General features: G+C 26.3%; 4 protein-coding genes and 1 long non-coding RNA gene across 11 annotated transcripts in view; 3 read left to right on the top strand and 2 right to left on the bottom strand.

The window, feature by feature from the left end:
• The window catches only part of LOC109609102 (inverted formin-2), a 44,435-nt gene extending 37,049 nt beyond the window's left edge, over window positions 1-7,386 (bottom strand). For all 4 annotated transcript variants that reach the window (XM_020025729.2, XM_020025731.2, XM_049964443.1 and 1 more), the window contains exon 1: window positions 7,033-7,386. The gene's annotated coding sequence lies outside the window, so the exon portion shown is untranslated. The remainder of the gene's footprint in view (window positions 1-7,032) is intronic.
• A 728-nt stretch (window positions 7,387-8,114) lies between these two features.
• LOC109609053 (oocyte zinc finger protein XlCOF15) lies at window positions 8,115-13,370 on the bottom strand. 3 transcript variants are annotated; one of them, XM_020025670.2, is made up of 6 exons: window positions 10,202-10,377; window positions 9,726-10,152; window positions 9,635-9,670; window positions 9,392-9,580; window positions 9,034-9,338; window positions 8,115-8,396 (listed from the first exon to the last, which is right to left on the bottom strand). In XM_020025670.2, the coding sequence occupies exons 1-6, from the start codon at window positions 10,319-10,321 to the stop codon at window positions 8,214-8,216; spliced, it is 1,260 nt and encodes a 419-aa protein (XP_019881229.1). In that variant the 5' UTR covers window positions 10,322-10,377; the 3' UTR covers window positions 8,115-8,213. The 3 variants fall into 3 exon arrangements, with proteins under 3 accessions (XP_019881229.1, XP_049820995.1, XP_049820996.1); XM_049965038.1 differs by lacking the exons at window positions 9,726-10,152; window positions 10,202-10,377 and adding an exon at window positions 13,207-13,370; XM_049965039.1 differs by lacking the exon at window positions 9,726-10,152 and having other exon boundaries at window positions 10,287-10,347.
• Window positions 10,930-12,321, top strand: LOC109609054 (acireductone dioxygenase). Of its 2 annotated transcripts, XM_049965040.1 has the most exons (4): window positions 10,930-10,995; window positions 11,064-11,192; window positions 11,245-11,517; window positions 11,578-12,321. In XM_049965040.1, exons 2-4 carry the CDS (start codon window positions 11,070-11,072, stop codon window positions 11,659-11,661), a joined length of 480 nt encoding a protein of 159 aa, XP_049820997.1. In that variant the 5' UTR covers window positions 10,930-10,995; window positions 11,064-11,069; the 3' UTR covers window positions 11,662-12,321. The 2 variants fall into 2 exon arrangements, with proteins under 2 accessions (XP_049820997.1, XP_019881232.1); XM_020025673.2 differs by having other exon boundaries at window positions 10,938-11,192.
• A 353-nt stretch (window positions 13,371-13,723) lies between the features above and the next one.
• LOC126264986 (uncharacterized) lies at window positions 13,724-14,707 on the top strand. Its single transcript, XR_007547542.1, has 3 exons — window positions 13,724-13,789; window positions 13,858-13,960; window positions 14,019-14,707. It is a non-coding gene; the product is annotated as an uncharacterized LOC126264986 (long non-coding RNA).
• Window positions 14,708-18,974: 4,267 nt separating this feature from the next.
• LOC109609087 (odorant receptor 22b-like) lies at window positions 18,975-21,375 on the top strand. The gene is made up of 5 exons (XM_049964831.1): window positions 18,975-19,390; window positions 19,705-19,806; window positions 19,865-19,967; window positions 20,021-20,182; window positions 20,839-21,375. Exons 1-5 carry the CDS (start codon window positions 19,038-19,040, stop codon window positions 20,899-20,901), a joined length of 783 nt encoding a protein of 260 aa, XP_049820788.1. The 5' UTR covers window positions 18,975-19,037; the 3' UTR covers window positions 20,902-21,375.
• The last annotated feature ends 155 nt before the right edge of the window (window positions 21,376-21,530 follow it).

Below are 21,530 nucleotides of genomic sequence, written 5' to 3'. Positions count from 1 at the left end.
CCACTCTGTATTCAATGCGTAATTTTTATATAAATGTAAGAAATAATAATAATAATTCAGTGTTACTAAGATAGAGAGAAACGAGAAGAGATGGCTAAGTGCTTATGGCTATTTGAGTTGTTTCCCATATTATTAACAAATTTAGGGAAACTGTCTAATTGTTAGCTACGACAAAAATTATGTGAAAAAATAATGCCAATGTCAAAAAGTAATCCAATTTTATCGCCAACTGAAGTTAAAGGCAATTTATAAGAAATGGGACTAATGAAATGGATTAAACAACAATATCATTTATTGATTATATTGATGTGTTTCAATATAAAAATGATCCCAAACACAAATCCTTGCCCGTCTTAATCTTGAGACATTAACCCTAGAGAAAACAAGGATCACATTTAAAATCAGAGTCGACATCAAATTTAAATGAAGTCATTATATTAATTTAGGAAGCTTAAATATGATCGAGTCTAATACCACGGAGATGGGTCAAAATTATAAAACAAAAATGATATAAAAGTGTTAATGTTAAACAAAATAACACAAATTTAAACATTAAAAATCCCTTTCAAAATTAACGTTATTATATTTATATCCAACTCAGAAAAATATATGTAACTTTTTATAATAATATATAATAAAACAACAAAAGTAAATTAATATAATAATAACGGAATCTCTTTAACTTTTTGGTTAATTAAGTCATTCAATGTAAAATAAATAACCAACTTTACAAAACGATTCATTTATAAATTAAGTTAATTGACAACATAATGAAGATACAAAAAAATGCCATGTCGGACGTTGGTATTTGGCTCCTGCCTAAAAAATCTTCCAATACTATTTCATTTAGTTAAAAATATTAAAACAATGGTTTCCTAATTAAAATTCAGTATGTCAAAAAGGTTACTAACAAATTCACTAACATAAAATGAATCAGAAAGAATTTGTGTAGGTATATCCGGTGCCGCAATTTGTAAATTTCGGAATAGGCTTTTTGAAAGAGTTTGGTTTGTCAATGAACTTACGACCACTTTGTATAGTAAAGACTTAAAAAGGCTATATGAATCACGTCGTTACTTTAAAGTTACTTTACTATAAAATGTTAAAGTTAAAGTATTAATGGAATGTTAATTGTAGATTCCTGATTTATTTTTTTTTTATTTTATCCATTATAATTAAGTTTTATTTTATGCGAATAGATTTTTGAGTTCTAGGAACAGCAGGAAAACCCTGTCGTCGAGTTGGTATTCAGGAGAACTGTAAATTATGCAAATGTTAACTTATATGGTAGCTAGGTAGCATAAATTTTAAGATAAGACTCAGTTCACGACATGAATATGGACCATTAAGTTGGGCTAATACTGTTAGAACATTAGGTTTATTGAAAAGAAGACACATTTGTATGAATATAATTAGTAAAGTTGCTTTCGCATTTAATTGCAACATATTCCAATAGTCCTGGTAGTCCAAGATTCAATTGTTCATCAAGGTAAATTTCGTCGTATATAGCTATAATTATAATATCAAGCTATAAAATTGTTAGTTACAGTCATACTGCATAACAAATGAAAGTTATAAAAAACTAATTATATCATTGATGAACTCTGATTATATAATTCATGTAACACGTAAAACAAGATAGACGTATGCAAGATGTCCTGTGAACAACGGTTAATTGTATTTAAGTTAAAAAAAATCTAGACTATTTTATTATTTTGTAACTTGATAATATATTTTAAATTTTTATTTAATATTGTTTTTTCATCATTTTTATATAAGACACGTGCCACAGTTTGTGTAATTAATAAATATTATTTAAAAGTAAACCTCATCCTTTGGATATACTCCAAGGAATTAGTATCCGGTAAAACTTTTATCATTTGACATTCTTACAAGAGGTTTAAAGTGTATCGAATGTCTGAATTAATTAAAATATTTTTTAAAAAGTCAGATTGCATCACTGCATTAATCCCTAGTTTATACAAGTTTACAACTCAATCCAATTTATGGCTTTATTTTACACGATAAATACTATAAATATTGTTAAGTCCTACTATAAAACTTGATTTATTTTAAAACGAAATTAATTAGTTTGACTTGTTATTCTAATGACAATTCCTATGTTAATTACCATGGTTTATGTTTTATAGCCTATATAATGGCTTTTTAACACTGGTAGTGAGTAACATTTGTGAACAACGGGGGGCGTAAAACTGATCTGTAAACACATTCTGAAACATTTCTAAATTAGCCAATACAAGAAATTAAATAATAGAACGTAAATTTGCCGACATTTATTTTTGCTTAATGTATTATTCAATGATTTCCACAGGCGCCAATTGGATTTCTTTAGGTACTATCTACGTTTCTTCACATGAAACATTACGTAACGGACTTTTGGCCAACCGACGAAGTGGATAATGAATGCTAATTGTTTTACATAAATAAACATAGACAGATATTATAGGATAACGCGATTTAAAAATGTTTACGTTTATCGTGGCATTACTGAACTATGAAACTTAATCGACTTCCCTGAAATTATCCAATCTGCACATTGCATGCAACAGATTTATGATCGCTTTGTTGGAAAAGTATTTTTATGAAGCCTCTCGGAGTTTGTAAATGTGTTTTTATGATAATTATGAACATAGGGCGCCTCGAAATTTAACCTTATTGGAAGTGGATCACCGCCAACGGTCTTCAACATGACAATTTTCCACGGTGTACGAAAAAAAAAAACATTAAAAAGTCCAGTTGTTTACATTGATAAATTCATTTCGCATTTATTTTAATATAAAATGTAAACCTATACATGTCGCCGGTTACTGTTTTGGAATGATAATGAGCCAAGAATTCAAAATTGCACATTGCGATATTGCGATTTTATTTAAATTCAAATACATAAATTTTTATTAATGGTGTCGTAGTCCACGATTTAAGGACGGGATTGATATTGCTGCGTACCGAGGGAAACGTCAGAGTGGTGTAACTGAATAATTTTTTAATTTTCATTTTATGTTAAATTATAACATTTAATTTTAATGACCCAGTTCCGTGGATAATTTTATGTATTTATTGACTGTCAATTACAATTTTTATGATATATGCCAACATTTAATCTGCTTACTAATAATCATTAAAACAAATCTTAAGTATATGGCAAATAAGAACATAAATATTGACTGCTTATTGATGGAAAAAATTGGTCAAAAATATGTGAGTATTTATAATACACAGAGGGGGCATTTGAAGGAGATACCCCAATAAAAATTTATATTTTTTGTCTGCATTTTTTATGGGAAATGTAACTACACCACAGGACTGAATTTATTTTTTAATTAAATAAATATAAAATAAATTGTCAAAAAAATCTCAAATTATCTTAATTTTTAAGGATATCAAGAAAATTGACATTGCTATGCGCTAAGAAAAACTTCACAGTGGTGTAACTGAATAATTTTTAATTTTTATTTTATGTTAAATTATAAAATGTTTAATTTAAATGGCCCAGTTCCGTGGACAATATTATGTATTTATTGTCTGTCAATTATAATATTTATGATATATGTCAATATTTAATCTACTTACTAATAATCATTAAAATAATTATTAAGTATATGGCAAATAAAAATATAAATATTGATTGCTTATTGATGAAAACATTGGTCAAAAATATGTGAGCATTCATAATATATAGTGTGGACCATTTGAATTTTTTTATGGAAAATTACACCAGTGAATAAAATTATTTTTTTAATAAACTAGGCTATAGAATAAACAGTCATAATTCATCATTAAATTCTATTAATTTTTAAGGATATCAAGAAATTGATTTTTAATTTGATTTATGAATATGCATAAAATTTTTATGAAATTTGGTATATGCGCATTTCAGGGGGTACTTAATTCAAAAATTAACTAGAATGATTTCTTCAATTTTCATGCTTAAAATTCCCTGTAGGTTTTGATTTTGGGCCATAAACGAGTGACATTTTGTCTATAATTACGTACTTTCATGCTTTATAATTGAAAAAAGTTTGTTAAAATCGAAATAAAGAGTTTAATTTTATTTTTTATCCTTCATATGAGCCACACTGTACATGTTAAATGCACAATTTTTATTGTTGCATGATGTGTTAATAATAAAAATTATTATTTTAATGGATGACAATTCCCAGCATTGTCGCTGCAATTGAACTACAACACTCCAGTCGAAGTAAGAATTACACATCATACTTCTGCGAAGCAATATTCCGTGAAATGTGTAGATTTTAATAATATGCAAATTTGTCGCCCACTTGCGATCATTCTATGGTCGGCGCTATTATATAAAGTTTTTATTTGTATTCATGAAATCTTAATTTGTTTATTCTAGAACTAACAGCTTTTTAAAACATATATTTAATTAACTCTGCGGATTAATTAAAATTGAAAGCCAGTGTTTGTATATTATTTTAATTTAAATCGTGTTGCGTGTGAAAAATTAATAAATCAATCTCTGGACTCTGCGGCAGTTTTTCTAAATATAGTCCTCCTGACTAATACTGCATTAAAAAATGTATTACCTTATAAGGTGGGTCAAAATGTCAATTTACATACAATTTATGATAAACATTTTAGAGTTAATTAAATTAAAATTACATTAAGTTAATCAACCGCTAATTTTTCAGAAATGTGTGTAATAAATTAGTATTTTGGAAATAATACATGTTTCTTATAGTGACCGACAGTAAACCATGTAGTATAATTTATCAAAAACATACTTGATATCCAAATAAACAACTTTTAATAATTCTAATGGAGAACAAGTTTTGGTAAATATTAGTAATTAATTTAAGAAAATTATTGTAAAATTTGAAAATATGAATATAAAACAAATCTTCAATGTGTGGATAATGACCTCATGAAATTAAAATGTGAATTACAGATAAAATATACATAATAAAAACCAACGAAAACTATTAAAATATAACAACTTTTCATGTTTTCGTAAATAGTCTTTAAATTAGTAAGAAAATATACATATAAAACAAATCTCTAATATATGGGTCTTCTGAAATTAAACTCTGAATTACAAATAAAATAATATAATAATATAACACTATTAAAATTAATAATAACTATTAAAACATATATTTTATTGTCTAATATTTGAAATATATTTTTTTATTATTATGTCAGATTAAATACAATGGAATTGTGGCAAAAGTCTCTGATTGCCTAAAGACTTGATGCTATCAAGTCTCTTAATATGCCTTTATAGCTTTGCTTTATGTAAAAGGAGTGTTCTGTTATTTATTTTCTTATAATTTATTAATAATTAAATTTTATACTGCCGAACAATACATACTAGTTCTAATCTGTTGTAATAAATCATAATTCATATCTGTGTTCATTATTCCATGGACATATTTAACATATGTAATTAAATGATTTGTTTGGCTAAAAAAATAGTACCTATACAAAACTTATTATATTTAATTCCAATAATTGGAAATAAGTAATTATTAACAGAACTTAACTTAACTTAACAATTACACTTCGTGGATTATCTTAGTGGTAATTATTTTCAAAGTAACACACTATTAAGCCACATATATTCAAGTCATAGTAACTGTAAATCTAACACACAATTTTTAAATATATATATATAGGTATAAAATGATAAAAAAATGTACAAATTAATTTTAGTTTAAGTATAATACAGCCGCAAATTTTTATTTCTTTAATTAACTACGTGACATACTTCACGTAAATATTACCTACGACTAGTTAAAATAAATATTAATTAATTATATCTAATTCTACTAAAACCAATATATTAATGATCTTCCTTTTGTTCTAAATATTTAACAATTCCGTGAACCAACAACCTACTTTGAACATGTTACTATTGATTAAAACTCAGCACGGAACTTGTTCATTTTAGTTTACCTAGGGTCAAATGTATAATCGATAAAAAAGGAATTACATTAATATTTCCTACCAGATTTTATATACTTCTAATAAAAATTAAAAAAATATTTCAGATGCTAATTTAATATATATTTTTTTTTTAATTTTCAGTTATTGACAAAATAAATTTGAGGTGACACGAGATATGCTGTGCACTAACATTAAAACAATGTACAACAAAAGCCTGTACTAATATTTTAATTTTAAATATAATTGAGCAATAATTATTTAGCTATATAATATATTTTCAATTAAAACATCATTTTTCAAGTGCATTGGTTATCAGCTGTTGGAATTCAAATGACTAATTTTATGTCCCCTGTGTGCAATTATAAATTAAATACCTTATTTATAGCACTCATTATTCATTTGTTGCAATTGTTTTTAACGTTAAAATATATTTTGTAATAGCAATCATTGCCAAATATTATGTCATTACTTCATCATATTATTTCAAAATTTATAAATTTTTAACAATTGCATTAAATATTTCTTAAAAATATGTGAAAAAAATAATAAGTTATTAGTACCTGAAAGATAATCAGGCATTCCTGAAATAGTATACATATGTAATTTTTGTATTAATTTTATTTTATTTTTTCCATATAGACATTTTACAATTACACAATAATCTTTAAAAAATATGTAAAATATATAAATTTTTAAATAATTTAATATATATAAGGCAATAAATTTAATTAAATCACTATATTTAGTTTTTTATTAAAGCTAGGAATCTGTATGTCTTGGGAGTTATTCTTGAGTAAAATATTAATTTAAAAAATATTGTTTATTTAAATGTATGTATGCAATTATTTCTATTTTTACATTTACTAAGTTAAAACACCTATCGATTTATATCAAAGCGAAGTGTTTAAATTAAGTGTATTGGCGTTAATAATTGCTTAAAATTTAATTTAAAAATATTATAAAAAACTAAAGTCTAATCCTAAATAACGCATAATATAAAAATTGATATAATTTTGAAATAAAATACCCTAATAATAAACTAGGGAAACATAATATTAGTTTAAATCTTTACAATTTTTATAACAATCACCCCCAAATACTTACGTTAAAATAACGGCAATAATTCCAATGAGTGTTCGATTCGAGCACACATCCAGTCACTACACAAAAACAGAATAAAACCCTGACATGCAAACAGCGTTCCAATAATCCTGAATCAGAGGCACAGGACGACACATGCAAGATCGCCGTCGCGTAATCAGAAAACGGATGCCCGCAGGAGCGCTCGCCCACCGGGGGCTGGTAGCGTCTAGCAGAAATAACACCCCTTTCACTTTTGGACCCGGTGCCTTGGCGCGTCTGCTTCCGATGGCGTTTTGAATTAAGCCGGCGCTCAGCTGTGTGCACCGCTGCTTTGGACCCGCGTCCGCGATAGATCGGCCTTCGTTCTCGGACTCCGCATGAGTGCCGTGCCGCGCCACTTTCACTCTCTCGCACTCGTCGCCGCACAAAAACGTCCTCTCGTCGTCTACTCGCCGATTTGCATGTGGGCTGTCGGACAGGTTCTCCTATTATTTAAATTGCGGCTGATCGCCACCGTCGACCAAGGACCGCAAATAGGAAGGACGCAGGATAACTGCATCCTGGCACCGTTTCAACTGTTTCGAACGGAACTCGTGAATCACGGAATTGATTTATTCGATGAAAACGTTTCGTGAACGGTTCACGAGTAATCAAAATCAACCATAATATATTTTCTAAATGGCCACATTTTAAACATTATCAATAATCATTAATTAGATTAAGTGGGAAAGAATGTATTTGTGAATTTCTAATTTCTTATTTTATTTATAAATTTTTCGAAAATTAATATATTTATGGATTTTGAATTAGATTACTTTTTCTTTAGTCGAAGGCTTAAATCATTTAAAGAAGAAAATAAATTAAAAGTATGTAAAGGACCCCATTTAAGGTTTTAAGTAGTTCCCACGATATTATTTCTGCAACTTTAATACATTATTCCCGCAGATTTAAAGATTTATTCAAAAAAATCTAAATTTTATGACCATATACTTCGCATTTTCTATATCTGGGAGACAACCTCAATATTCTAGGATGAACAGAAAACCTGACTAAATTATTTCAAACACCACAACAGTTATTTTACAATATAAATAAAAAACATATTTTGTAAAAAATATTTTACTTATTCATACGCAAATAAATCACAACTCATAATACATATATAAAATTAAACATCAACTTTAAAAAAACGGGTGAGTGACTTAAGTGAAATGCTTAGCCTTAAGGTGTCGCTTCAATTTCTGATTATCCATAAATGATTTATCACAACCAGTAATTTGGCATACAAATGGCCTTTCTCCTGTGTGTATCCTCTGATGTATGATTAGATGATGTTTCTCAAAAAATGATTTGTAACATTCTGTACATTGGTAGTTCCTTATGCCCTGTAACAATAGACAACAATACTAATTATATTAATAATATAAGCAAAGAGTCAAATAATCAAAAAGTACTAAAATTTAACTAAAAAAATATTTTTCTAACCATTATTTTCCCATTCTTTGTATGGACCACTCTTGTTGACATAAGGGGCAACGATTATTCTGTTTAACCCATAAAGACATGCAACAGTAGTGAAAAGAATGATTACATTCCCCCCAAACCACAACGCAGTCCTGTTTCCCGTAAGAATCTTTTTTACTTTCGGCTTGGCAACGGAGACAAGCATCCATAACTTGCACCCTGCAAATAGCACAGGTGTCGCATTCAACGTCCCAGCTCCACATCGCCACCGCGTTCCATTTTTTTAATGTAAACATTTTGTCGTTCTTTGCTGCTTCATTATCAAAACTGCGTTCGTTATTGTCGTTTTCGTCGGGCAACTGAGACATTTTTTTAGTTTATTTACTTGGAATGTTTGACAGATAACTAACCTATAACGTTTTTAAGGAATACCAACTCACTTTGAATAAATAGAAATAACCCCAATTAATCGATTAATTTTTGTTTTTTAATTTGGGAAACGTTATTGATTTTAATTTAAATTTAAATCACAAGGGACGCACTTAAATTGCAACTTACCTCGTGATATTTCTGATGTTTAAGCAACTCCTTTTTCGTGTAAAATGAAGCTTTGCAATGATCACAATTGAATTCTTTTACTCCAGTATGAATTTTCTCATGTCTCTCTAAAGTATTCTTAGATGTGAAACATTTTGTACACTTTGAACAATAAAATTTTATTCCTAAATGATGACTCTTTTCGTGACACCTTAAGTTACTTCTTGCAGAGAACTGGAGATTGCAAGGTTTGCAAACATAATCCTTAATTGTTAAGTGGGTTTTTTCGTGACAGTTTAACAAATTTTTTGTTTGAAATGATTTTCCTAAAATGCAATGTGTAAAATATAAGCTCTTTCTAATAATTCGTGATAAATACCACAAGTAACACATAAAAATGGTTTGCTCCCTTCATGGTCAGTTTCGTGGATCTTTAAAGCATATGAAGTACTACAAATGACTGAGCAATCTTTTCTTTTACAAGGAAATTGATTCTTATGAGTGTTAGTGTGAGCTTGTAAATAACTCCTTTTAGAAAACTTCTTTTTACAAATTTCACATTCATACTCTAAAAAATACAACATGTAAACTAATTTTGATTAAATTTGTAAGCTAGACATACCATATTTCATAGTGGATACTTTCTCCGATACTTCATCTAAAAAATAAACTAATTAGTACATTATTTGAATTAAGAAATTGTAGAATAATACAATCACTTTTATTTTGACAAACATGAACATCACAGTCTATTTTGTTTTCAAAAAATGAATCACATTGATGGCAATATATTTCAGAATGTTTTTTCTTATGACAAATGAAATTTGCCTGTTTAGTAAAAGACTTTAAACACATGGGGCAATTATATTGTGATGTGTTAAAATGTGATTTTATGTGCTCATTAAATAAGTTTGTGTCTTGAAATATTGCAGAACATTTTTCACACTTTAAACTATTGTTAAAATTTGTGCAGTCACTGGTATTATCAGATTCCTCAAATGTATTGCTATTAAGTGCCAATTTGTGTAATATTTGATCAACCTCTTGGATATTCTGAATAAATGTTTGAATGTTTTGCAACTCAGTCTTACACACTGAACATATTGTGTTAGGCAGTAAATGTGAAACATCATCATTTACCTGAAAATACATATTTAATAAAAATATTAAGTGATTTGTTTGATCTTACATGTATGTTCAGGTAATTCTGAATTCTTATTAATATGTCTTCATCGTCAATTATGGAATATATGCCGAATCTGTTTTGACACAGCCTGCATAAATCCATTCTTATATTTTTGATATCCATGTCATATAAGTACTCTACTCTTGAACAAAATTTAGTTATAAACGTTGTAAATTCATTGTTTATTTTGATACAGACAACATTAAGGTTATGAAAAGAAAGAGGGATAGACAATCTGAATTCTGCGGTGTATACTGGGTTGCCGACCAACTGTTCTTGGTTTTAATTTTTCCACCCACGCAAGGCATGATTTCTTTATTAGAAATACACTATATTAAAATCAAAATTTAGGATATAATGGATTGATAAAATAAATCAGAGATATATCTTATACAAAATAAATATGTTGGTGTATATCATCAATTTTCATAATTAATGATTAATTTAATTAATAAATAAATTAATTTATTTTTATGTTAATTTTGTACTTATTAGAAATAATAATTTTAATTATTACATAAAAAGTATTATAGCATTGTACCGGAGTATTGTAAAATATGTAAACTAGTTAAAATGAAGATTTCCTCATAGAAAAAAATATATGTAAAATAGATAATGACAATAAAATGGAACCGATGGATGGTTAATGTTTCCATAATAACAACGTCAATTAACAATTTTGACACCAAGACCCAATATTGTTCATGAGACTAATTAGTATTAAGATACTAAAGTTTTGTCTAATGAGATTTTTTAACACCTAAAATAACATTTATGAAACAACTGGTAAATGCCACGTGAGTTTATTTATTATTAGTACAATAAATCATCATGAATGTACACATTGTAAACTGCAATATATCAGGTAAAAATGGTTCGTGCGTGGGTTTTAAACAGTGAAATTGAAGATCCTAAAGAAATGAATTTAACTTTACCTCCACAGTATGTGTCGTTGGATGATCTGCAGGCATGTTGCGGAATTGAGTTCTTTGAAGTAAGTAAGCGAAATGAACAAATTTGTCTTTGAATCTCATTTTCATCAATAGATCCATAGTGAAGTCGATGAAAATTTGGATCGGTTGAAGAAAGACAGAGGTGTAGTCACTAGTATGAACATTAAAAGTTTAGTAGGTTTCGAATTAAAAAGTTTATTTGTCGAACACCTACTGAATGATGATGTGTATTACTTGACTCTTCAAGGAAGCGGATATTTAGACATCAGAGATAATAATGATCAATGGATAAGAATTGAAGTTGTTAAAGGTGACATGATTGGCATAAAGAAAAATTCATTTCGAAGATTCACTGTTGATCATAATGTAAGTACAATACTTATTAGTATTATCAAGATTGCTTCACAAAAAATATTTTTGTTTCAGGAAAAACACGAGGGAAAAATGTATATGAAAGACGATAAAATAAGATGTTTCATAAGGCCACAAATAAGTGCTGAACGACAGTAAAATAAACAATTCACGGTGTTAAAATTAGTTTAATTTCTTAAAACTAAATATAAATACGAGTTGTTAGGAGGGATTATAAATTGGGTAGATATTTTACTAATAAAAAATGATATTACTGTAAAAAACATAAAATGTTTATATGAAATCCACTTTTCGTAATAGCTTATAAATTATAGTTTCTAACAAGGTTAATATGTAATTAAATTTTAAAACATTTACACTTACAAAATTGTTAGATTGTGTAGATGTAGAGTTTGTAAATAAATAAAATTGGCAGCATAATTATGGGGGATGAAAATAACGTTTATATAATTTAAGATCTAATTGTTTTTATCCTACAGTGGTGGTGCTGAGATTAATAGTTTGAGTTTCTATATTTACAATCTTGTAAGAAATGGTATTAAATCAGATAAAATATAAAATTGTATTTTTTTTTTTAATATTAAAACGGTCTTCATTTTAAAAATTGCCTCTTTTTTAAATAATCAATAGTAATGTAATTGTTTTTAACCGCATTCTTGCGCCACCACTGATGTGGTATTACACCAAAGGGTTAATAGTGGCATATTATATTTTTACTACTAGACATTGTAATTTGTATTTGCAGTCTGTTAGTCATGGCTTTGTATAAGAGAACAATAAATTTTTATTTGTACATGCTCCAATATGTTGGACTTAACCCACTTAAATCAAAAAAATATTGGCCATTTGCGATATTCGCTAGTTTGTCATGTGTTAATTTTATATTGACTATTGGTGATATATATTTTAATCCGAATATAAATTATATGTATTTTTCAGAAAGCATTATTGCCCAGATTCATGTAAGTCATATTATTATATTAATTTAATAATTATTATAAGCGTGATAAGAAATTAATATTATTTGCTAATATATCAAATAAATCATATAATTATTTGGTACATATCCTTAGTTTTTCAGTTTTGATTGTTTTCTAAATAAAAATTTGCTCATAGTCATTTATTAAACATGTACTATCTAAACGCCTAAATGGGTCTATAAAAACGTTTTATTGAAATATAATATATTACGAGAGGAAATTTTATTGACGTCCTAGTAGAAATTTTATAGGCCCATGGGCGTGGATATTTTCATACAAATGTAAAAAGCATAAAAACAAATATGTTCAATTTTAAACAATCAAATTTTATTACATTCATGCCAAAACGTAGCTAAGTTTTGGATATTATATACAACTATATATATATATATATATATATATATATATATATATATATATATATATATATATATATATATATATATATATTTTTAGTGTTTGGCAAAATTAAATGTTTTCTTTTTTAAATCAACTGAATTTAAAAAACTGATAATGGATATTGACCATTTTTGGAATTTTGAGAATGATGAGAATAAACAACTTCAAGATGAATGTCGAAAAACTATTTCGAAAATCGACAAATATGGAAAATTATATATGATTTATTATTTAGTTGCAATTATAACATTGATTATTTTGTCAGTATTTTCAGATAGACACGGTTTATATTATTGTTACATACCAGAATGTATAGGTGAAACTCCTATTTGGTTTATTCAATTATCTACATATCCAGTATTAATAGCAGTGGTATTTATGTTCGATTATTTGATTTTTAACATGTTGCAACTGGTAATAATGCAAATTCAACTATTAAAATCTAATATTAGTACAATCAATTTCAAAAAACATAATAATTATGTTCAAATGAAACACTTAATAACTAAATACCACCAACATCACATGTTTTTAATTAGGTAAGTCACGATGCACTCATTAACGATAAGTATAATTGTCTAGATTCATAATAAGAAAACATTATGTACACGTGCAAATTATTTCTAAATGGAATTCAGTGCAAAAAATTTATTTTGCGAAGAAAGAAATTTTGGAATATATATTACATACGGATTAATCTATTAAAGGTTGTTTTCTACAATTTGGCATGTTTAAAAATAATTTTTTATCTTCTCTTAAATTGTTATTAAAGGATATTATTTTAGATACACACAACGATTGAATAATGCCATGTCCTTCACTTTTTTCGTACAGTTCAGCATAACTGTAATAACTCTATGTTCTGAAATTTACATGCTAAAAACACAGTAAGTAACGCAATTACATTGGTGAGCCTTAAAATTTTATTAATATTGTATCAAAATTATTTATATAGGTTTGATCTTTCATATGGAGTAAATGGTATTGCCTATGTTATTTTAATATTTTTCCAAATATATGTACTTTACTGCAAACCTTGTCAAGAAATATCAGATCAGGTAACATACATTGTTGGTGTTCGTGTTTTTATTTATATTTATTAAGAAAATTTTAAAGAGTACGGAAATCGCCGATACTTTATTTTGCACTGACTGGTACAACATAAACGATAAAAGGCTTAAAAGATTATTTATAATGGTTATGACGAAATGTTCCAAGCCGATTAAAATCTCTATTGCTGGTGTTTATGATGTAAATTTAATGGCATGTATGGCTGTAGGTATCTATTTTTCATATTTACTTCATTCATTGTTATTTGCATATATTAATCTATACATATTTATTAATTTATAATTATTTACAAATCAAATGTTAATGGTGTTTGACATTTCAATTAATAACTCTACTATTTTTTAGGTATTTAAGTCAAGTTTTTCTTTCTATTCCTTCTTGAATACATTTGAAGCAAAAGTAAATTAATATGTTTAAATTGATCATATTAAATAGTAAAGATTAAATTTTCACAGCGGATTGTCGACTAAAAAATAATACATGATGCTCACTCAGACAATGAAATAAATATCAAATTTATCTACAACTGCAAATTTTTATATGTATTATCCATATTTTGAAGAAGAAAAAATGTATATTCAAATACTAGTAAAATAGTAAATAATAATGTTTTATTTAAATTGACAGGTTTAGAAACATTATTAATAATATATAGAGTATAAAATGTATGTATTGTGATTAGTAATTACTATTAGTTTTCATAATAGCTCACTAATTATAGTTACCAACAAGGTTAAAACGCAATTTAATTTTAAAATATTTATAGTAGCAAAATTATTTGATTGTGTAGATGTAGAGTTTATAAATAAATGAAATTAGCAGCCTAATTATGGGGGAGTAAAACAGCGTTTATATTATTTAAGATTTAATTGTTCTTATTCTGCAGTGGTGGTGCTAAGATAAGAAGACTAGGCCAATTTAATAACTGATTTTATAGTAATATTTGAAAATTCACTTAAAAAAAATAAATATGTTATATTTAACATTGATAAATATACATTTTTAAATTGTCACCACTTTAAATAATCAACTGTGATGTTACAATTTGGTATTAAATAATCCACCGCCACTGAATTTATTCTAATGCAGCACAAATTCATGGTTGCATATTATCATTTTAATGTTAGGCACTGTGACTTACTTGAGTCTGTAAGTCATGGCTTTGTATAAGAAAACAATTAATTTTTACTTGAACATATCAACATATATTGCACTGAATCCACTTAAACCAAGAAACTACTGGGCTTTTTTAATAATAACTACTTTGTCATGTATTAATACTTTATTGACCGTGATTGATGTAATTTATAATCCAAATATAAATTACATGTATTTTTCGGAAAGTATTATTGCTCAAATTCATGTAAGTTATTTTATTACATTAATTTAACAATTATTACATACATTTGTATGATTAAATGTAAATATTAGTTTTGTAAATTTTATTTTTTAGATATTAAGTAAAATTTTATTAAGAATTTCCCAAGTCATTTATTAAATACTTATGTATAAAAACGCCTCATTAAAAAACTGGTTCAGTAATTACTTTGAATAAAGAATTATTCACTAAACGTATCTTCAAAATATTTTATTGAAATTTAATATATTATGAGTGGAAGTTTATCGTCGGCACAGTTCAAATTTTATATCCCCTTAGGACGGAACGTTTTCATACAAATGTGAAAATCATAAAAGCAAATATGTACGATTCTAAATAATATCGTGCTTAAAAAACGCGAAATTATTTAAATCTTTGATAATAAATGTATGTATGTATTTTTAGTGTCTGGCAAAATATTATGTTTTCTTTTTTAAATCGAATAAATTCAGAAAATTGATAAGTGATATTGACAAATTCTGGAGTTTTGAGAATGACGATAATATAGAATTAAAAGAAGAATGCCGAAAAATCATTTCGAGAATTCACAAATATGCCAAATTTCATATTACGTATAATTTTTCGACAATTATTGGATTGATTGTTTTGTCACTGTTTTCAAACAGAAAGAGTATGTACTATTCCTACATACCAGAATGTATAGGAGTGATTCCTGTTTGGTTAATTCAGTTATGTGTCTACCCAATCATAATAACGTCGGTATATATATTCGATATTTTGATTTTTAACATGTTGTAATTGGTAGTAATGCAAATAAAACTTTTAAAATCTAAGATTAGTACAATGAGCTTTGAAAAAAGCAGCTGTGCCCAAATCAGACAAATTCTAATTAAGTATCATCAACATCACATGTTTTTAGAAAGGTAGGTCACAATATGAATATAGTGAACTGTCCAAAATTACAATTAAATCCGGGGTAAAAATTAATTTTATAAACTATTGGAATATAAGTCAGATGAGTTGATTCAGCTGCATTGAATATTATTAGAGAGGATATCCAAATACCCTTTTAAATTATATGCTTTATAAAGAAGCTGAATAGCTAAACTTCTGCTGTCAGTAAAATTAATTTCTCACCTCTTAAATTTGTTTAAGATAAACAGGATATTGAAGCACATTGTTTCAGATACACAAAACGGCTAAATGACTCCATGTCTTTCACATTTTTTGTTCAGTTAAGTATAGCTGTAGTAACTCTGTGTTCTGAAATTTATATGTTAAAAACAAGGTAAGACTATAATTATATTTTTTTCAAAAACTTATTCTATAATAATTTGTTTAGTTTAGACATTTCGTATGGAATGAATGGTGTCGGCTATGTTTTTTTAATATTTGTCCAAACTTATGTACTTTACTGCAAACCTTGTCAAGACATATCAGATCAGGTAAGATGCTTTACTATAGTTAATGTTTCAATTTTTAAAAAACTTTGTAGAGTATGGAAATCACCGAGAGTTTCTTTGGCACTGACTGGTATAATCTAAATAATAAAACAGTTAAACAAATATTTTTAATGGCTATGATGAAATGTTCAAAACCAATTACAATCTCTATTGCTGGTATTTATAATGTAAATTTGATGGCATGCGTGGCGGTAAGTTTCTATATTTAAGCCGTATATACTTTGAAATATAAATTTTATCATTACGAATTAATACATTAATATATCTTTGAATTTATTTAAATTATTTAATAATTAATATTACAGTTACTATCACTAATAATTTTTAGGTATTTAAAACGAGCTATTCTTTCTATTCGTTTTTGAATACTGTCGAAGAAAAACAAACTTAATTCACTTATATGAAACGTAATAATTAGTGAAGAATATATACAGAATTTATTTCCACATGAGATTAAAATAGTATATATAATGGTGCACAGACTACGAAATAGTTATAAACTTTTTTATGTGCAAGATACATTCGTAAATATCAAATTTATCTACAACTATAAATTTTTATATGTATTATTCTGTTGACGGTTTTATGTCTTTCATCGTACCTTATGTATCCACATTTTGAAGTTTTATGTAAAAATTTAAATATTACACAGCTGTTTACATTATTTTAATCTACTAATTTATATTTAGTAACAAAAATATAAATGTAAAGTAATACCGTAAAAACCACGGTTTTAACTAATGACCACAAATTTTTACTTATAGATTTTTTTTTTATAATTAAATGCACAAACAACAGGACGCTTACCTTAAACAAACAAATATGTCACATCTTATATGTAATAAATAATTAGTTGAAAGTATTTTATTTTGAATTAAAAACGAGAAGTTGTAGGATAAAGTAAAGAAGTAAATAAATATATTTTCTTAGTAAATAATAGTAAATAATAATAAATATTTATTTTGTTTTGTCTAAGTTACATCAAATGAATATAAAATTTGTCTACAACTATAAATTTTTATATATATATTATTCCTCTTGTTTCCATATTTTGAAGAAGGACAAATTTGTTTAAATTTAAATAATTTTACTTTCATGTATTGATGTAGTTTCATACTAGTATGGTAATAAATATTTAATTAAAAATATATATATAGTATTATTTATTTCGAGGTAAAATAGAAAAAAGTGGACGGTTAATTTATTTGAAAGCTAATTAAATCCATAATATTATCATTTTTTAAGAAAATGTCAATTTATAATGTAAATTATTTATGTACTGATTAAAATCAGTATTAGCAAATTAGTAAATATAAATATTATAAAGTAGGTAATTACTTTAGTAATATAAATTAAAATTATGGCAAAGGGCAAAAATGTATGAATTGGTTGAAACGTAATAGCTTACAAATTATAGTTTCCAACAAGGTTAAGATGCAATTTAATTTTAAAATATTTATAGTAACAATATTATTCGCTTGTATAGATGTATGATTTTGTAAATAAATGAAATTGGTAGTTTAATTATGGGGTATTAAATTAACGTTTATATTATTTAAGACTTAATTGTTCTTATTCTGTAGTGGTGGTGAATAATTTTAATATAATCGTTATTGTGATTTGCATGAGTCTGTAAGTCATGGCTATGTACAAGAAAACAATCAATTTTTGCTTGAAAATATCCCAGTGTCTTGGACTAAATCCGCTTGAACCTAAAAAATACTGGAGATTCGCAATATTAACTACCATATCAACTATTAATACTTTATTGACCTTGGCTGATCTAATTTTTAATCCAAATACAAATTACATGTATTTTTCAGAAAGTATGATTTCCCAGATTCATGTAAGTTATTTTATTAATCATTTCTAGTAGATACATTCTTAGTAAAAGTAAAATTTCAGGTAAATTTTATTTGATAACTTCATCACTTCATTTCATTCATTTCCAAATGTACAAATACGCCTCATTAAAAAAACTATTCAGTAATTAACTTGTATCAAGCATAATTCACTAAAATAACTTAAAAATGTTTTATTGAAATTTAATATATATTGTAATAAGTAGAAGTTTATCTATCATGTTCAAAAAACGCGAAATTGATCTTTGATAATAAATATATTATGTATTTTTAGTGTATAGCTAAATATAACGTCTTCTTTTTTAAATCTGACAAATTCAGAAAATTGATAATCGATATCGACAAATTTTGGAGTTTTGAAAATGATAGTAATGAAGAATTAAAAGAAGAATGCCGAAAAATGATTTCGAGAATTGACATTTATGGCAAATTTTATATGTCGTTTAATTTTTTGACAATGCTAATCGTGATTATTTTGTCGCTGTTTTCAACAAGAGAGGGTTTATACTATTCGTACATACCAAAACGTATAGGATTGATTCCAATTTGGTTCCTTCAATTATATCTCTACCCAAGTATAATAACATCGGTATATATGTTCGATATTTTGATTTATAACATGTTGCAATTGATAATAATGCAAATAAAACTTTTAAAATCTAAGATTACTACAGTGAGTTTTGAAAAAACCAGTTGTGTCCAAATGAGACAAATTATACTTAAGTATCATCAACACCACATGTTTTTAGTAAGGTAGGTCACATATATGAAAACTATCTGAAATTCAATTGAGTCTGGAGTAAAAATTAATTTTATTATTTATTAATGTTAATTTTTAAATGTAAAAAGGTTTATTTAATTTAGCTGCATTAAGTATTATAGAAGATAACCATAAAAATTAACAAAATCACTGCCAGATATTTAAGTAGAAATAGAATACTCTTTTAAATAATAGAAAATGCCGAAAAAGGGTTCATATGAGTCAATAAAGTTAACTTTTGTCTCCTCTCATATCACCTTATTTAATTTTAATTGGGTAAACAGGATATTGGATCATAATGTTTTAGATACACAAAACGGCTAAATGACACTATGGCCTTAACATTTTTTGTCCAGTTAGGTATAACTGTAATATCTCTGTGTTCTGAGATTTACATATTACAATCAAAGTAAGTAACTCAATTCAACTTTTTCCAAAAATATTATTATACATAATAATTAATTTAGAATTGATCTGTCCTATGGAATAAATGGAGTTGCTTATGTTGCACAAAGTTTTTTTCAAATATATGTACTGTATTGCAAACCTTGTCAGGACGTTTCAGATCAGGTAACATTAACATAGTTGTTATTTACCGCTTATTTAATTGAAAAACTTTATAGAGTATGGAAATCACCGATAGTTTGTTTGGCACTGATTGGTATAACTCAGATAATGAATCACTCAAAAAATTGTTTTTAATGGTTATGATGAAATGTTCAGAGCCAATTACAATATCTACTTTTTGTGGTGTTTATAATATAAACTTAATGGCATGTGTGGCGGTAAGTTTCTACATTTAATTTTCAAATATTTTGACGAGCATGCTTTAAATCTATGGGAATATGAATTTTGTCATTACATGATTTAATACTCTATACGTATATATTTATATGTACAGTAGTGGTCATAATTATAGCAACTTTTTAAAATATATTTAAAAATCTACACAAAAAGTTTATTATACCTACAGTGAAACATAGTGGTGGTTCCATATATTGAAGAATGAATTATTATTGAATTATTGTTTTTAATACATAAATCTAAAATTGTGTCGAATTTGATAAAAGACCAAAGCATCCACGTTTTGTCTTGACCATCCCAGTCTCCCGACATCAGCCCTATTGAAAATATGGGGGATCACGTTTGTAACCAAATTCCACATATTTAAATATACCCATCACAGAAATTAGGGAAGCTTGGAAGAATAGACAAAATGGTCGAATTGTACAAAGGACTAAAAATATAAAACAAAAAGAATATTTTAGAAAATGTTAATGTAAAATTAAGTAACACAAATTTAATCATTAAAAATCAGAGAAATATGTGTAACATTTTATTATTTTAATTATAATAATAGTAATGACCACTACTAATTTATTTAAATCATTTATTAATTAGTGATATTTTACACCCCAGTTACTAACAATATGATTTTTAGGTATTTAAAACGACCTATTCTTTCTATTCATTTTTGAATACAGTCGAAGCAAAAGAAAATTAATTCATTTATATGAAACACAATAAGTAGTAAAGACCATGTAGAAATTAAGTTTCCACAAGAGATTCAAGTAGTAGAAAGTATACTATAAAATGGTGCACAGACTACGAAATAGTTATAAACTTTTTTATGTGCAAGATACCTTCGTAAATATCAAATTTGTCTACAACTGTAAATTTTTATACGTATTATTCTGTTGAAGGTTTTATGTCTTTCAGCGTAACTTATGTATCCATATTTTGAATTATTTTATGTTAAAATTTAAACATTACTTAGCTGTTTACATCATTTTAATCCACTAATTATATTTAGTAACAAAAATATAAATGTAAAGTAATACTGTAAAAACCACGGATTTAACTAATGACCACAAATTTTTCCTTATAGATTTTTTTATAATTAAATGCACAAACAACAGCACGTTTACCTTAAACAAACAAAGATGTCACATATTTAGAGTAATAAATAATTAGTTGAAAATGTAAAGTATTTTATTTTTGAATTAAAATAGAAGAGTTGTAGGATAAAGTAAAGAAGATAGTCGACGTATTAGCCATCTAATGTATAAAAAATGGTTTAAATAATTGATAAATAAATATATTTTCTTAGTAAATAATAGTAAATAATAGTAA

This window comes from Aethina tumida, chromosome 3 (assembly GCF_024364675.1).
Source record: "Aethina tumida isolate Nest 87 chromosome 3, icAetTumi1.1, whole genome shotgun sequence".
NCBI classification, from domain to species: domain Eukaryota; kingdom Metazoa; phylum Arthropoda; class Insecta; order Coleoptera; family Nitidulidae; genus Aethina; species Aethina tumida.
Note: the sequence above shows the minus strand (reverse complement) of the source record. Positions and strands in the feature narration are given on the sequence as shown.

What these genes read in the sequence shown, in the direction of transcription:
- LOC109609054 (XM_049965040.1), top strand. Translation starts at nt 11,070, where the DNA reads ATGGTTCGTGCGTGGGTTTTAAACAGTGAAATTGAAGATCCTAAAGAA. An exon ending in GCGGAATTGAGTTCTTTGAA is followed by an intron (nt 11,193 to 11,244) that starts GTAAGTAAGCGA and finishes TTTCATCAATAG; the next exon opens with ATCCATAGTGAAGTCGATGA. An exon ending in GATTCACTGTTGATCATAAT is followed by an intron (nt 11,518 to 11,577) that starts GTAAGTACAATA and finishes TTTTTGTTTCAG; the next exon opens with GAAAAACACGAGGGAAAAAT.
- LOC109609053 (XM_020025670.2), bottom strand. Translation starts at nt 10,321, where the DNA reads ATGGATATCAAAAATATAAGAATGGATTTATGCAGGCTGTGTCAAAAC. An exon ending in AGTATCCACTATGAAATATG is followed by an intron (nt 9,581 to 9,634) that starts GTATGTCTAGCT and finishes TGTATTTTTTAG; the next exon opens with AGTATGAATGTGAAATTTGT. An exon ending in AACATCAGAAATATCACGAG is followed by an intron (nt 8,397 to 9,033) that starts GTAAGTTGCAAT and finishes CTATTGTTACAG; the next exon opens with GGCATAAGGAACTACCAATG.
- LOC109609087 (XM_049964831.1), top strand. Translation starts at nt 19,038, where the DNA reads ATGATTTCGAGAATTGACATTTATGGCAAATTTTATATGTCGTTTAAT. An exon ending in ATTTACATATTACAATCAAA is followed by an intron (nt 19,807 to 19,864) that starts GTAAGTAACTCA and finishes TAATTAATTTAG; the next exon opens with AATTGATCTGTCCTATGGAA. An exon ending in ACTTAATGGCATGTGTGGCG is followed by an intron (nt 20,183 to 20,838) that starts GTAAGTTTCTAC and finishes TATGATTTTTAG; the next exon opens with GTATTTAAAACGACCTATTC.